At 48.5% G+C, this 15,655-nt stretch overlaps 1 protein-coding gene across 1 annotated transcript; it reads left to right on the top strand.

The window, feature by feature from the left end:
• The first annotated feature begins 2,565 nt into the window (after positions 1–2,565).
• LOC115660424 (C-C motif chemokine 17-like) lies at positions 2,566–15,238 on the top strand. The gene is made up of 4 exons (XM_030581851.1): positions 2,566–2,608; positions 12,731–12,869; positions 14,202–14,316; positions 14,854–15,238. The coding sequence occupies exons 2-4, from the start codon at positions 12,803–12,805 to the stop codon at positions 14,972–14,974; spliced, it is 303 nt and encodes a 100-aa protein (XP_030437711.1). The 5' UTR covers positions 2,566–2,608; positions 12,731–12,802; the 3' UTR covers positions 14,975–15,238.
• The last annotated feature ends 417 nt before the right edge of the window (positions 15,239–15,655 follow it).

Genomic DNA, 15,655 nt, shown 5'->3' with positions numbered 1-15,655 from the left:
GCCCCTATACTCCCTCATTTGGGCCAAAACTTTGAAAGGTCTCAATTCTCCCATCTTCCTGTTCCACTCCTCTCATGGTGCTGCTCTGCTACCTACCCCAAGAAAGGAGAATGAACAATTTAAAATGCCTTGTTCAAAAATTTTAACACTTAACTTTCAAATGCCTGAACAGCAAATGTAAGTTTTCTTGTCTGCATAGTAAACACTGGCATTTTTATCTGTTTGAATAATCAAAATGGTGCTTTCTGTGCCTTCTAGGTTGCAGAGATTTGCACTGCTTCTTGCTGAAGGTCCACAGTCTGGGCCAGCTCATGCTCTATTGAGATGGTTGCAAGGCCAAACAGCCTCTCCTGTGTCATTGTGGAGCGCAGATGTGTTTTTATTTTCTTCAGCTTGGAGACGCTGCGTTCTGCACTGGCAACTGTTACAGGAAACTGTCCACAGTCCTGGATCACATAGACTTCAGGAATTAAACTCAGCAGCAGCTGTTTCTTGTGCCTCCACCACACTCTTCTCTGATCAACACTTTTCTTGAGGAATGTGTATGGTTACATCCATTTGAGCTGGAGCTATGGATGCTGCAGTAGCTGTCAGGTCACCTGCACTCTTACTAACTGGAAGATCAGGAATCTCCTCACCATTCACATCCTCGCTGGGGCCGGAAGGCTCACCGTGAACATTTGTGTCTATGTATCTCAGGAGAGCTCCTTCCTGCTTAGATAAAAAGGCTTCCTTTGCTTTCTTTCTTTTTCTGAATGCTGCCCCAGAGGGGCGTTTTCTTCTTTCATATGTTCCAACCTGGAAATCCACTAGCCCCTCAGTCTCACTTGTCTAGCCAGGCTCTGCTCACTTCCCCGAACAGCACGGAGCTGCCTGCAGGGCCCAGGCCCCCACATTTTCAAGGAATTCAGAATAAATGCCCTGTGGATCGGGTTTCAATGAGGTGTTTCAATATTGCCAGTGTGTCTGACAGCAACTCCGCTTGCCAGGCACGGTCAACACTTCGGTGTGAAGGATAGGGTGAGTGTGTGTCTCCCCCGCCCACCCCACCCGATGAGGACTCTATTGTTAAGCCACAAGGCTGTGGCGATAAGGAACCAGCTTTTGTACCGAGCCCATCACAATGGTCTGGCTGCCCCTGTAGAAGCAACCAGCCTCCTACCCTGGCCTGCAGTCACTCTTGTGAGAAACCTGGGCCAGCTTCGGGACAGCTGGGTTTATTCGGCTTGTTCTGGGAACACAGAGGGGACCTGCCCGTATGCTATAGATTTCAGGGGTCCCCTAGCAGAACGTCCCAAGCTCCTACCTGACCTACTGTCCTTCCCTTGGCGTCTCGTGTGATTCTCACACTGCCCCTGTGAGCTGGATGGATGTCTGTGCATTCTCTTCCGGCAGCAGTGGAGGACATTGGGATACTTCCCTTTCTATAGGTTATCCCCAGTGCCTTAACATTTTGTTCTCTGGTTCCACTAAACAGCCTAGAATCACTCCTTTTTTCATGCCGATTTTGTCCTCCAGAGAAGAAAGCTCTCCTTCTCCCTCATGGTCCCACCTTGCCGTGACCTTCTTTGGGGAAAGGGTGATGAGCACAGAAGCTCAGTCTTCAGAGCTGCTCTGGAGCTATGAGAAATGTTGCTTCCCTGAAGGGCTGAACATTCTTCTTCCACGGCACTTCCTGCCCCCACCAGCTCAGGGAGCCAAAGACAGAACCAAGCCCTGTCACATGGCAAGGCCAGAGAGAACCTCAGGTCCATGGAGACAGCCCTGTGACATGCTAGACTTCCCATCTGTGTCCTACAAATCCCTTGGGCCATTGAGATGGGGCTGTCTGAGTAGACCAAAGCCCCAAACCTTGGTATCCTCACCCAGTCTCTGAGGGTTTGCAATTGGACAGGGCGGGGGTAAGTGGCTGGACAGGAGATGCAGCTGGGACCTTAAACTCTACTGGATTCAGCATGAAAGGCCAGAAGAAAGGAACGGCTACTCCGGGAAGGAATGAGACCAGATTCTGCCCATGGGGAACTGATCTCCTGTTTGGGGCTCAGGATTTGGTTGTTGTTTGGGGAGGGAGTTTTATTGGGACAGAGAGACTTTGTTTTTCTGGTTTGGGAAAGGAAAGGAAAGGCGCACAAGGAGGAAGCCGACCTTGTGATGAGCCCCATAAGGATCAAGTGTTGAAAGCTAGTGTCAGGTCATTGCACCCACTGTTCTGCCAGTGTCCCAGAACTGACCAGTGTGCTATTTGTCCCAATGGACCTCCTGTCCGAGTGGGAGCCTGAGAGAGAGGACACATGCAGAGCAGTTTGCATAATGAGCAGCTGAACCTGACCATGCATGTGTTTGCAAATTGCTCAGCTGTTGAGGTCTGGTTTCTGGGAACACAGCTTTGCATGCCACCGAAAATTGTCTGGGCCCTTTGCTCTTGCTCCTCAGAGCCTTTTCAGTTGTGTAATATCCTGGCTGGGCTCTGCCAGAGCTCGTCATCGTTTCCAACATGGCTTTAGATTTATGCATTCAAGCGCCATCTGTGTTCCTTCATGCTGGAGCGGGAAGCTTTGTGTGCTTTTCCCACCCACCGCTTGCCAGTGGTGCCGGAAGGACTGTGAAGGTAAACCTGTGGGGGAAGATAAGCACACAGTTGGAATTCCTTTAGCATAGCAGGGGAGTAAAGCACTGCGAAGGATCTGAGGGGAGATATCACAGTAGAGGAACTCCACAGCCAACCCTGCCATGCTACAGAAGCTGGCCGCAGGGGAGAGATGGGGAAGCAGGGAAACTCACTAAGGTCCCACAGGCCCAAGAAATCCCCAGAACTCTGTACATTTGATAGAAGGAGCAGGTTTGTGATGAGTGGAACTGCAGCCGGAGGGCTTCAGGAGGGACCTGGGTCAGTGTGGCCCCCAGGGGCTAAGGAATGCAAATCGAGTCCAGCCAAAGGGAGAATGGAGTTCTAGGAGACTCTAGGTGGGTTGGGGAGAGGCAGAAAGCTGATTAAGAGAGAACTCAATAGGGGCCCAGTCACGCTAGGTGCTGAAGGCAGGACAGAGGCGTGAACCAGCGATGGCTGGGTTGTTGGGGGGTAATGCTAAGCAGGAGCATTGCTGAGCATGCTGGGCTCTCATTGGTGGCGATAGGGGTGCAGGTTCCGACTACTTCTCAAGTTTGGGCCGCTGGACTCACCTTGTGGGTCTGGGAAAGAATCCCACAGCAGGGCACCACTGGCCAGGTGCAATGTGGGTGTTACACTTTCATCTGAATCAGCACGTACTGGTCACTGCTGAAGGCAGGTCACTGGCTAGATGGATTCCCTGGTCTGATCTGCAGGGGAAGTTCCTATGACCTTACTGGGCCATAGGCCGTCCGCGGAACATAAGAAAGGAGGGCGTGTGCTCCCTCACGCGATCCTGAGGTGCTCAGATAGGCTCATCTCTTCACAGCAGTGACACACACAGAGTACACCACACATCAACAGGGGTCAGTAGCTCTTTTCGTTAGCCAAGCAGCTCATGCAAACAGAACAGCGCTTTCATTGTCGCCGGCCCACCTCCTCTACCTCATAGACTCATAGACTTTAAGGTCAGAAGGGACCATTATGATCATCTAGTCTGATCTCCTGCACAATGCAGGCCACAGAATCTCACCCGTCCACTCCGGTAACAAACCCCTAACCTATGTCTGAGTTATTGAAGTCCTCAACTCATGGTTTAAAGACCTCAAGGTGCAGAGAATCCTCCAGCAAGTGACCTGTGCCCCATGCTGCAGAGGAAGGCAAAAAACCTCCAGGGCCTCTGCCAATCTGCCCTGGAGGAAAATTCCTTCCCGATCCCAAACATGGCAATCAGCTAAACCCTGAGCATGTGGGCAAGACTCACTAGCCAGCACTCAGAAAAGAATTCTCTGTAGTAACTCAGATCCCACTCCATCTAACATCCCATCACAGACCACTGAGCATATTTACCTGCTAATAATCAGTAATCTGGCAGTCTCTAATGTGCATCACAGCCCCCGCTTGCCCTGCTCCAGCACTAGCCCCAGTGTCAAGCTTCCTCTCTGGGGGAATCTTCCAGGCCAGCCACTAGCTCCAGGGTCCCTGAGAAAGGACTGGGCCGACAGGCGGTTTAAATCCTCAGGTGGACGTGACCGAACACTACTATCGAGCCTGCACGCAAGCCTCCAGCAGAGATCCCAACCCAGGGGCAGCAAATCTTTTGTGACCATCTTGTAACATCAGGGCCAGCAAACTCTCCTGGGTCTCCTTGGTCTCCCTGCTAAGCCTGGATCCTCCCTCAGGTCATCGCTGTCCCCTTTGGACGTCATCCACATCCTTTGCGGGTGTGTGTGTGTGTCTCCGTTGCCGTGCGGGAGGCTGTAGTGATGCCAGGGTCGTCTTAGCCCTGTTCTTTGTTGTCATAAACAGATAGTTAAGACTTAATAGAACAGAAGTACTTCATATCTCTTTTGCCTGTAAAGGGTTAACGAGATCAGTGAGCCTGGCTGTCACCTGACCAGAGGACCAATCAGGGGACAGGATACTTTCAAATCTTGAGGGAGGGAAGTTTTTGTGTGTGCTGTTAGATTTTGGTTGTTGTTCTCTCTGGGTTCTGAGAGTGACCAGACGTGCAACCAGGTTTCTCTCCAGTCTCCCTAATACAGGTTCTTATAGATTCAAAATAGTAAGTACTAGGTGATAAGGCGAGTTAGGTTATGTTTGTTTTCTTTATTTGCAAATGTGTATTTGGCTGGAAGGAGTTCAAATTTGTATTTTACTAAAAGGATTTTAATTTGTACTTGTATACTTAGGCTGGGAGGGTATTCCCAGTGTCTATAGCTGAAAGACCCTGTAACATATTCCATCTTAAATTTACAAAGATAATTTTTACTGTTTTTCCTTCTTTAATTAAAAACTTTTCTTGTTTAAGAACCTGATTGTTTTTTTATTCTGGTGAGACCCCAGGGGACTGGGTCTGGATCCACCAGGGAATTGGTGGGGAGAAAGGAGGGAAGGGGGAGAGAAAGGTTAATATTCTCTCTGTGTTAGGATTACTTTCTCTCTCAGGGAGAGTCTGGCAGGGGGAGAGAGAAGGAGGGGGGAAGGTGAATTTTCCTCTCTGTTTTGAGATTCAAGGAGTTTGAAGCACAGTGATCTTCCAGGGTAACCCAGGGAGGGGAAGCCTGGGAGAAGCAACGGTGAGGGAAAGGGTTTACTTTCCTTGTGTTAAGATCCAGAGGGACTGGGTCTTGGGGGTCCCTGGGCCAGGTTTTGGGGGGACCAGAGTGTACCAGGCACTGGAATTCCTGGTTGATGGCAGCGCTACAGGTTCTAAGCTGGTAATTGAGCTTAGAGGAATTCATGCTGGTACCCCATCTTTTGGACGCTAAGGTTCAGAGTGGGGAATTGTACCATGACACTTGTCCATGTACCAGGACACACAAGTGTGTACTGTTAACCAAGGGATGGTCAATTAACAGCAATTTAGGCACTTATTGATTTTTCGCGCTAATTGCTTTGGTGACTGGAAATGGCTTTCCAATTAGCTGGAAGCCAGGCTGCCTTGCTGCATAATGTCTTATTCCTGGAGAAATGGCATCTCCTAGTGGCCAGCTGGCAAACCGCACCTATACCCAGTTCTTCAGTACTAATCATCTAACCCAGGCTCAGCTTGGGTGTATGTGGTCTCAGCTCCAGCTGCAATTGCTGGAGCGAGCATAGGACTGCAGCTACGCTGGGGTGTCTGGGAAATTCCCCACTGCGGCAGAAGCATCAGCAAAGCTCCTTCAGTGGGAACAGGCATGTAGACCAGGGTCCGCTGGTGTGGCTAACCCTGCTCAGCAGACCAAATAGAGGCTCCCGCTCCTGGCATGTTGGGAGCAGTGCAGGACATGAAGGAGAGGTGGAGAAGGTGGGAGGGTTGGAACAAGGGCTTTACATCAGTTGTGGCTCTAGTATTCAGAGGCCACCTGGGAGTCCTGACATAAATTTACAGCAGCCCCACGGCTGCTCTAACCTATGCCTGGCAGCTCTGGCCACTATTCCGGCAGCAAGAAAGACATATTTTCACTTTTCGCCAGCCCCCACACTGTGGAGAAGTGGCATGAAGTTGCTATGTCAGTTCTACATTGCTCCAGCATTTGCCCTACTCCAGGCAAGAGTGGTTAAGTTGGAGTGGTACAAAGGGGCTATAGTGGATCTGAGGAGAGGGCCCAGGAAGTTCCAGACATGAGAACCACTGTCAGAGAACTGGGGATCTGGGAGGAGTTCAGGCTTTGGGGGTTTGAGAAAGAAAAGCTGATGCAGGGAGCAGGGGAAGGGATTCGATCCACCTGGGGTAGACTGACCTTCTCATAAACAAACTAGGGAAAATGCAACCTAGATGGAGCTACTATAAGGTGGGTGCAAAACTGGTTGGAAACCCGTTCCCAGAGAGTAGTTATCAATGGTTCACAGTCATGCTGGAAGGGCATAACGAGTGGGGTCCTGCAGCGATCGGTTCTGAGTCCAGTTCTGTTCAATATCTTCATCAGTGATTTAGATACTGGCATAGAGAGTACACTGGTAAAGTTTGCGGATGATACCAAACTGGGAGGGCTTGCAAGTGCTTTGGAGGATAGGATTAAAATGCAAAATGATCTGGAGAAATGGTCTGAAGTAAATAGGATGAAATTCAATAAGGACAAATGCAAAGTCCTCCACTTAGGAAGGAACAATCAGTTGCACACATACAAAATGGGAAATGACTGCCTAGGAAGAGCAGTGCAAGAAAGGGATCTGGGGGGTCATAGTGGACCACAAGCTTAATAGGAGTCAACAGTGTAACACTGTTGCCAAAAAAGCAAACACCATTCTGAGGTGTATTACCACGAGTGTTGTAAGCAAGACACGAGAAGTAATGAGGCCAGGTACCATTTAATTCCCCATGAGGCTTGGCAAATCACGTCATCGCTCTGTGCTCAGTTTCCCATCTATACATTGGGATTAGGAGACTGACCTCCTTTGTAAAGCACAGTGAGATCTACTAGGTATTATTAGTACCTGAGCCAGGTCCTGACTCTCCGTGGGGTTTAAACGCCCCGTAAGCAGGGATGAATTAAACTCAGAGTCATTACTGAGAGAAGGGGAAAGCAGGAGGAAAACCCAGGTAGAAAGGAGTTGAATGGTTAAGGCTCTGTCACCTGCATATTTTGGGCTGGACTTTTTCTGACCCTGTGCTGACCCGGCAGGTATCCTCCTAAGGAAGTGCCTAGAGATCTGTATCAGTTCCCTGCTTTGTTTCAGTCAGGCTAGGGGATGAAACAATGGTCCTGTGTGCACATTCTCCCTGGCCCCTTCCTTTCCACACTGCATTTAAGAGTCAAGCAGCTCTCACCAAGCCAGAACAGGTTTCCCTTGAATTCCTCCTTCCCTGTTTGCAGAAGTAGGATGTTTCTTCCCACCCCCCCCCCCGTACATATACACTGCAGAATTCTCCAGAGGTCCGTTCAGATGAAAAGGAAACCTCAGCCAGTGCAGGGACTTTCCTCAAGCTTCTAGAGGTTAAAGGTTGCAAATCAACTCTCAGCTCCTGCCCACTCGCCACCCCTGCAATGAAGAATCCGTACGTAGGTGTGGAACCCAGGGAGAACAATGATTATCTGGAGCTGCCAAGTTGCTTCACTGCATGGCAAAGCTACAGCAGGAGCATCTTGGGAATGTGCTGGTGGTGGGGAGGGAGAGTGGGGCCTGCTTCTGAGAGTCAATGGGCCAGATCCTCAGCTAGTATAAACTGAGGTAGCTCTGTGGGCGTGAAGGGAGCTACACAGATTTACACCAGCAGAAGATCTGGCCCAAGGTGACCTGGTTATTGCCCACATCATCTCACACCTCCTGTTCTACAGCCAAAATAGCCCCTGCCTCAATTTGTCCTGGGTTGATGGACGTTCTTGCTGTCCATGGGTCTGGGGCAGTTGTCAGTTCTCATATCATGGACCTCTCTATAGCACTCAGGAGGGTCTGTCACAACGTGGCCTGAGGGAGGTGGGCTTGTGTCCAAGGAATCTCATGAACAGGGTTTGAATTGTTCCTTGAAGGCCAGGGGTAGAGAAGGGAACCTGCACCTCGACCACTAGACCCATCCCGGGCTGAGTCCCCAAAGGCTCAGTTCTCTCCGTGATGCTATTCAGTATTTCCAAAAGACTCTGTAGCTCAGTTGCTAGCTTTATGCCGATGCTACACAAGTCTATTGTGCTTCACAATCTAAGGTAACACCAGAGGCGTCCGGCTAGCGCAGCAACTGACCGATAGCCGCACCGGAGGAGGAAGAGCCGCTAAAATCAAACAGAGATTGTGCTTGTAGGCAGAAGAAGGCATTTCAAAGGCGCTGCACCACCCTCTGCCCAGCTTGGAGCCCCTCCTCCACTCTGCCCCTCAGCCCCACCCCCACCACATGAATTTTGTTATGGGCACCGATATAAATGTGATGTGTCACACTGCCTCCATATTGGTGCACGTAGAATCATAGGACTGGAAGGGACCTCGAGAGGTCATCTAATCCAGTCTCCTGCCTCATGGCAGGACTGAGTATTATCTAGACCATCCCTGACAGATGTTTGTCCAATCTGCTCTTAAAAATCCCCAGTAATGGAGATTCCACAATCTCCCTAGGCAATTTATTCCAGTGTTTAACCACCCAGACAGTTAGGAGTTTTTCCTAATGTCCAGTCTAAACCGCCCTTGTAATTTTTCTCCTTCCTCCTTGTAATGACCTTTTATGTACCTGAAAACTGTTATCATGTACCCTCTCAGTCCTCTCTTTTCCAGACTAAATAAACCCAATTTTTTCAATCTTTCCTCATAGCTCAATCATTTTTGTTGCTCTTCTCTGGACTTTCTCCAATTTGTCCACATCTTTCCTGAAATGTGGAACCCAGAACTGGACACAATACTTCAGCTGCGCCCTAATCAACATGGAGTAGATTTGAAGAATTACTTCTCGTGTTTTGCTTACAATACTCCTGCTGTTTTCGCAACAGCATTACATTGTTGACTCACAGTTAGCTTGACCACTATGACCCCCAGATCCCTTTCCTCAGTGCTCCTTCCTAGGCAGTCATTTCCCATTTTGTATATGTGCAACTGATGGCACACATAACACTATTCATTCCACGCATGGGAGGGAACACTGCTCACAAGGCATATTTTTACAATGATGTGTAGGGTGTGAATGTGGGAATGCATTTGGTCACACCTGGGATGCAGTCTTTACTACAGGGGAGGGCTCTGAACATCACCCCTGGGCTGGAAAAGCATTCACAGAACGGTGTATAGTCCGTCACTGAGTAATGTAGTTAGTGTATGGAAGGATGGATTGGAAATCTCCCTGGAAACCTGCACCAGGTTTCAGCCAGTGATTGACTGCAGCAGCGATTGCAGGCTGGGCAGTTGATATCCATCTTGAGCGCAAGTGGTAGAAGAGACAGGTCCTAGAACAGCCTAGAATACACAGGCTCTTTCTCCTATGTTGACGTGGTCTTCGACACAACCTCCATCCTCATATCCATCTCCTCTCTTGTCTCCTGATAAATTTCACAGTCCCCCTGTGATCTAACCCACACAGCCGGTCACACTCTGGCCCTTTGTCCTTGGACTAGATGTGCACATCACCACCCAGTCACAGTCTTGGACAGGCCATTATCTCATTCAGGCAGTGCTCAGAGCTCTCTGCATTTCCAGGTAATATGAAGGTCAGAATCCTGGGTCAACCCTACCAAATTCCAAACCATGCCCAAAGACAGCTGTAGCCACTGACAAGACAAGGAGCTGTGAATCATCCCCAGCCTCAGAGACAACTCTGACATTATAATCAAAGGCGCTGACAAAGGAGGTGCTGTAGTCCTCATCAGGGCCGGCTTTTGGCCTATTCCACCAATTCCCCCAAATCGGGCCCCGCACCCAGTGAGAATCCCTTCCCTGGCTAGAGGCGCCTTTTTAATTTTTACTCACCTGGCGGTGCTCCGGGTCTTCGGCGGCACTTCAGCGGTGGGTCCCTCAGTGCCGCTGAAGACCTGGAGTGAGTGAAGGACCCGCTGCTGAAGTGCCGCCAAAGACTTGGAGCACTGCCCATTGAGTACAAGCCCCACGTGTTTTTTTACATGTGTTTTTTTCAAGTCATCCCTGCCGAGGCCCCATCGAAACTGTTCGAATTGGGCCCTGCACCTCCTAAAGCCAGCCCTGATCCTCATGAACAGGTTGGATTATGAACAGGAGGCTGCCAGGCAACTCTCCAACACCACATTCTGCAGGACACTATCCTCCGATCCCACTGAGGCATACCAAAAGAAACTACACTATCCGCTCAGCAAACTCCCTGCTACAGCACGAGAACAAATCTACATAGACACTCCCCTAGACTCCTGACCAGGGGTATTCTATCTGCTACTCAGGATCCATAAACCTGGAAACCCTGGATGCCCCATCATCTCAGGCATTGGCACTCTTACAGTAGGATTATCTGGCTATTTGGACTCTCTTCTCAGACTCTAAGATACCAGCACTCCTAGCTGCCTTCAAGACACCACCGATTTCCTGAGGAAACTACAGTGCATTGGTGATCTTCCTGAAAATACCATCCTGGCCACCATGGTTGCAGAAGCTCTTTATACCAATATTCCACATGAAGATGGACTATAAGCTGTCAGGAACAATATCTCTGATCAGGCCATGGCATACCTGATGGCTGAGCTTTGTAACTTTCAGAGTTGGGGACAATTTATACCTTCAAGTCAGCGGCACTGCTATGGGTACCTGCATGGCCCCACAGTATGCAAGCATTTTCATGGCTGACTTGGAGCAATGCTTCCTCAGCTCTCGTCCCCTAGTGCACCTCCTCTACTCGCACTACTTTGATGACATCTTCATCATATGGACCTACGGGAAGGAGGCCCATGAAGAATTTGACCCCACCATCAAGAATTCAACAGTTTCCACCCCACCGTCAACTTTAACCTGGACCAGTCCACACAAGACATCCACTTCCTGGACACTACAGTACAAATAAGTGATGGTCACATAAACACCATCCTATACCGGAAACGTACTGACCACTATTCTTACCTACATGCCTCCAGCTTCCAACCAGGGCACATCACATGATCCATTGTCTACAGCCAAGCCCTAAGATACAACTGAATTTGCTCCAATCCCTCAGACAGAAACAAATACCTACAAGATCTTTATCAAGTGTTCTTAAAACTACAGTACCCACCTGGGGAAGTGAGGAAATAGATTGACAGATCGAGACGGGTACCCAGAAGTCACCTACTACAGGACAGGCCTAACAAGGAAAATATCAGAACAAACACTGCCCATCACATACAGCCCCCAGCTGAAACCTCTCTAGAACATCAACGATCTACAACCTATTCTGGAAAATGATCCCTCACTCTCACAGACCTTGGAAGGCAGGCCAGCCCTCACTTACAGACAGCCCCCCAACCTGCAGCAAATACTTACCAGCAACTACACACCACACCACAGAAACACTAACCAAGAACCAATCCCTGTAACAAACCCCATCACATACAGCCCCACGGAGATTAGGTTGGGATAACTATGTTGCTCGGGGTGGATTTTTCATACCCCTGAGCGACGTATAAGTCTGTAGTGCAGACCTGGCCTAACTCTTAAACTCTTGTCCCAGCAACCACTGGGCTCCTTATAAAACCTGGGATAGATTCTCAGGACTGTTCTTTGACTTCCTAAATCCTGGTCCAGTATCTGGAGGGGTTAACCCCTGGGCATTGCAAGTGTCCTTCCATAAGCGAGATCATCTCACAGCCTACTCCCAGCTTCTTGCTTCCATAGCCTTCCCCACTGCAGTTTAGGTCCTCTTCTAATGACCTGATGACCTACCACAAAGTGTTTTTTGGATCACGGTGATGTCCAGAGTTTGAAAAGCACTCGGATCAGACTGTGGAGCCGCTAAGTCAAGCATCTCTGGTTACACAAGAGAGGACCCAAATTATACTTGCTGTCAGTCCTCATCCTCCAGGATATAAACTGATCATCAGCTGAGGTCAGGGAGACCCTTCCACCCATTGTATAGGTTTGCACAATTAACGGGGATGTGAAATGTGATCAGCCCTGTTGCTGGAAGCACGAGATACAGATTTTATCTTGAACTAAGTCTAAGTTAAGTTTTAGCACTAGAGAACTTTTTATCTGTATTTCTCTTGTAACCAGTTCTGGCTTCAATGCCTTGTACTTGCACTCACTTCAAATCTCTCTCTTTGGAGTTAAATAAACTGGTTTTATTCTTTAATCAAAACTAATCCAGTGGCATGGTTAAACTGGGCTGGCTGGTAACCCCAGTTAAAGTAGCAGACTGCTCGATATTATTTCCTTACAGTGCGAGGGAGGTAAATTGCTGACCTGTCCAAAAAAGGGCCGGGCAGTGCAGGACACACTTTTCTGTGTGGGAAATCCAAGAGTGGGGGTGTGTGGAGGTCACCCTGCAAGTGGTAGCCAAAGCTGGCAGAAGCCAGGCTGTCAGACCACTGGCTAGTTTACTCAGAATGCAGAAGTGATGTGTTCTGCTTTCCAGGGCTGTTCTCAGGGTTTCCTTTCTCATAAGTTAAAATCAAACACATTCTGTGGAATCTCTCCACACTTTCCGGGTTGGTTTTTCTCTGAACTCTGCTGACACGCGGCTTGTGAAGGCAGCACAGACAGAATAAATTGCCTGCCTTTGCCTCCAAGATCTCACTTCACAGCTTCCCGGGGAAGAAAGGTACACTTCTACAGCAGAAGGAAACCCACTTCAAAGTCACCATGATCAGCCTGAGGACAGCTCTCCTGGCCGCCTTCCTCCTGGGGCTTGCTTATCAATATGCAACAGGTGAGTAGGAAACTTGATACAGGAGCAGAGGCCAGATCCTCAGCTGGTGTAGACAGGGGTAGTTCCACTGAAATCTATGGAGCTATATCGATTTACATCAGGCAAGGTTCTAGCCCCAAGTGTCTGGAATTAGGGAGTTGGTGGCCCACAGCAGAGGTTTTTGGAGAGTTCTGGAAACCACCTGAGAGAATATTAACAGAGAAAAATAGACTAGACATAATTCAGCCCTGAACTGTGCAGGTCCAGCTCTCAATGGAGCCAATGGAAATTGCACCCAGTTATGGCAGGGCTGAATATAACATTAAGATTTTATTCCTTCCTCTTTTATTAATGAGACTTGTATGTAAATAGGATCTGTGTTTAACGGTTCATCTCCTCTTGCTGATAGTCCCCCATTTGATTGCCATAATCCTCTTGTGAACTTATGATCATTCCCAGGGCAAGTAATTGTGACATGACAGACACAGGATTCTGACTTCATTTGGGGGTTACATAGCAGCAGAGAGCAAGCTTTTAGGAAACAAAAGATCTGTTTTCATGGAAGTGTCTTTAAGTACTAGAGAATAAAGGGAGGGAAAGCCAGAATAATACATTTCAGCAAATTTGTTTCTAATTACTATAATATACTGGCTACTGTGTATTTGTACCATTGCCCCCTACAGCATACATTTAGTATTATTCAACTGTGTGTCATGAGTCCTATACTGCTAACAGTTAATGGAGAGTTCCCTCTAGTTTAAGTGGTAAAAGGCTGGGCTTTTTTGAATCAGGAGATTCTGATCCACATTTTCCAAAGTGACAAGTTAGTTTGGGTACCTGAAGTTCTGGGTAGACAAAGGGAGTCCTTTTCCAGGGGCCTAGTTTTCAGATGGGGTGCTCAGCGCTTTCTGAAAAGCAGGCCTCCTGAAGGCATCTCAAGTTGTGCACCCAAAACTGGAGAAACCTGAAATCATTATCCCCTTTGGAGACTTATGGCCAGAGCTAAGCTCAAACCCAGTGTAGCTGTGAATGCATTGTAGCCATAGTGCGTCTCAGAATGACTCAGTAAAGTACCAGGTGGCCCAGGTGTGTTTCCATATGTAGCTTTGCCATCAACTTTAACATTTTCTTTCAGATTCAGGTCTCCAATACAATAGCCAAAATGGACAGAGATTCTTAAACTTATCTGCATCTTAGCCTGGGAATTCCCACGCCTGTGGAGACAATGTCAGCCACACTTTTAATGTAGTTTTCCTAAGGTGACTAAAAGGGAGAACAGAGACCCTGAGAAATCCCAGTACCAGTCTGTTCTAATGCAATGGCTTTGGGATTAACTAACTCTCTCTTTCACAGCCAAATCGCCTACTCCCGTGGAATGTTGCTTTGATTACGTGACTGGCGCCATTCAGCTTGCTAAACTGGTCGATTTCTACTGGACCCCCAGCGAGTGTCACTTACAAGCCATTGTGTAAGTAGAGACCATTCCCTCCAGGGCTGATTGTCCTCCTACCCTGTTACGGTGCACCTCACTGGCAAGCCAGAGAAGGTGTGAGCCTGAGATGCCAGCTGTCACCTCAGATCACAGAGACCCCAGGGTCACATTAAGCTCTTGTATATGGGAGGTTTTCTTTATAAAGAGAGTAACACGGTGTAATCTCCAGAAGTGAGAAGTATCGTTAATCTTGCTGCAGGGTATTATTGAAACAAATGGCCTAGCAAGACTCAAGAGGATGAGCTACCTAGATGAATGGTATAGCATTCATTAATAATTATTTGTATTATAATTGCATCTAAATGCCCCAGTCTTGATCAGGGCCCCGATGTGCCTGGTGCTTTAGATACGTTTATAAATTATAGTCCCTGCTCCAAATAGTTTACACTCTAAATCGACAAGACGGACAAGGGTGTGGGAAACTGATGCAAGGAAAGGGAAGGGCAAGATTTTTCCAAATTAAAATACAAAGGTGCCCCTTTTTAATGAGCTCTCTTGCTTTTCCATCTGCAGGTTGGAGACGGTTGCTGGCCGCAATGTCTGTGCTGACCCCTCAAAGCTTTGGGTGAAGAGAGCAATCAGGGTCTTGCAGGCAAAGAGGAAACAAGCCCTACGTTCTGAGAACCACAGATAAAAGCTCTATTCCAGAGCCAGGCCAGAAACTACTGCCTCCGGTTGTCTCTGAACATTTCCTGTCTTCATTCCACATACGTCATTGGACTGTTCTTGTTTCAGCACTGACAGACAGACAGCTCAGTCCTGAGAGAGTGAGCAAGCTCTGTGCACTTACAGACGGACACACTGTGCACTACAGCCAGCTACGTTGTGTTTCAGACTGTACGGGTCCATGCAAGAACACCCACAAGCTGTAACAGATGCACATATAATAAAGCTTCATTGCTACACTGCTAGCATTTGTGACTGTTCATGCTACTCACGGGTTGGTATTAACGGCTCGTCGGGCTACACTTTGCTGATTCATTGAAAGAACCACAATTAGAAAGCCTCATTGTGAGGGTGGGTGCGGAGGGGCTCCTTTCTGTTGACCTCCCAGCTCCAGCTGTAGGGGGCAGTGCTGCAGCTCATTGCACTCTTGCTCAGCAAATGAGGTCAGTAGAGGGCAGGCCAGGGGCTAGAATTAAAAAAAAAAAAAAAAAGTCCACCACCCAATCAAAGCCAATTCCTCATGGCACGACATGCATGTGCCCTGAGCAACTGGCTCCCGACCAAGAAGTGTTTGATCAGGGGAAGCTACAGATCAGTGAAATGCTGCCTGGCCTCCAGCTTCCCCTCTCTGGCACCTACCTTCAAACTG

This window comes from Gopherus evgoodei, chromosome 12 (genome assembly GCF_007399415.2).
Source record: "Gopherus evgoodei ecotype Sinaloan lineage chromosome 12, rGopEvg1_v1.p, whole genome shotgun sequence".
NCBI classification, from domain to species: Eukaryota; Metazoa; Chordata; order Testudines; family Testudinidae; genus Gopherus; species Gopherus evgoodei.
Note: the sequence above shows the minus strand (reverse complement) of the source record. Positions and strands in the feature narration are given on the sequence as shown.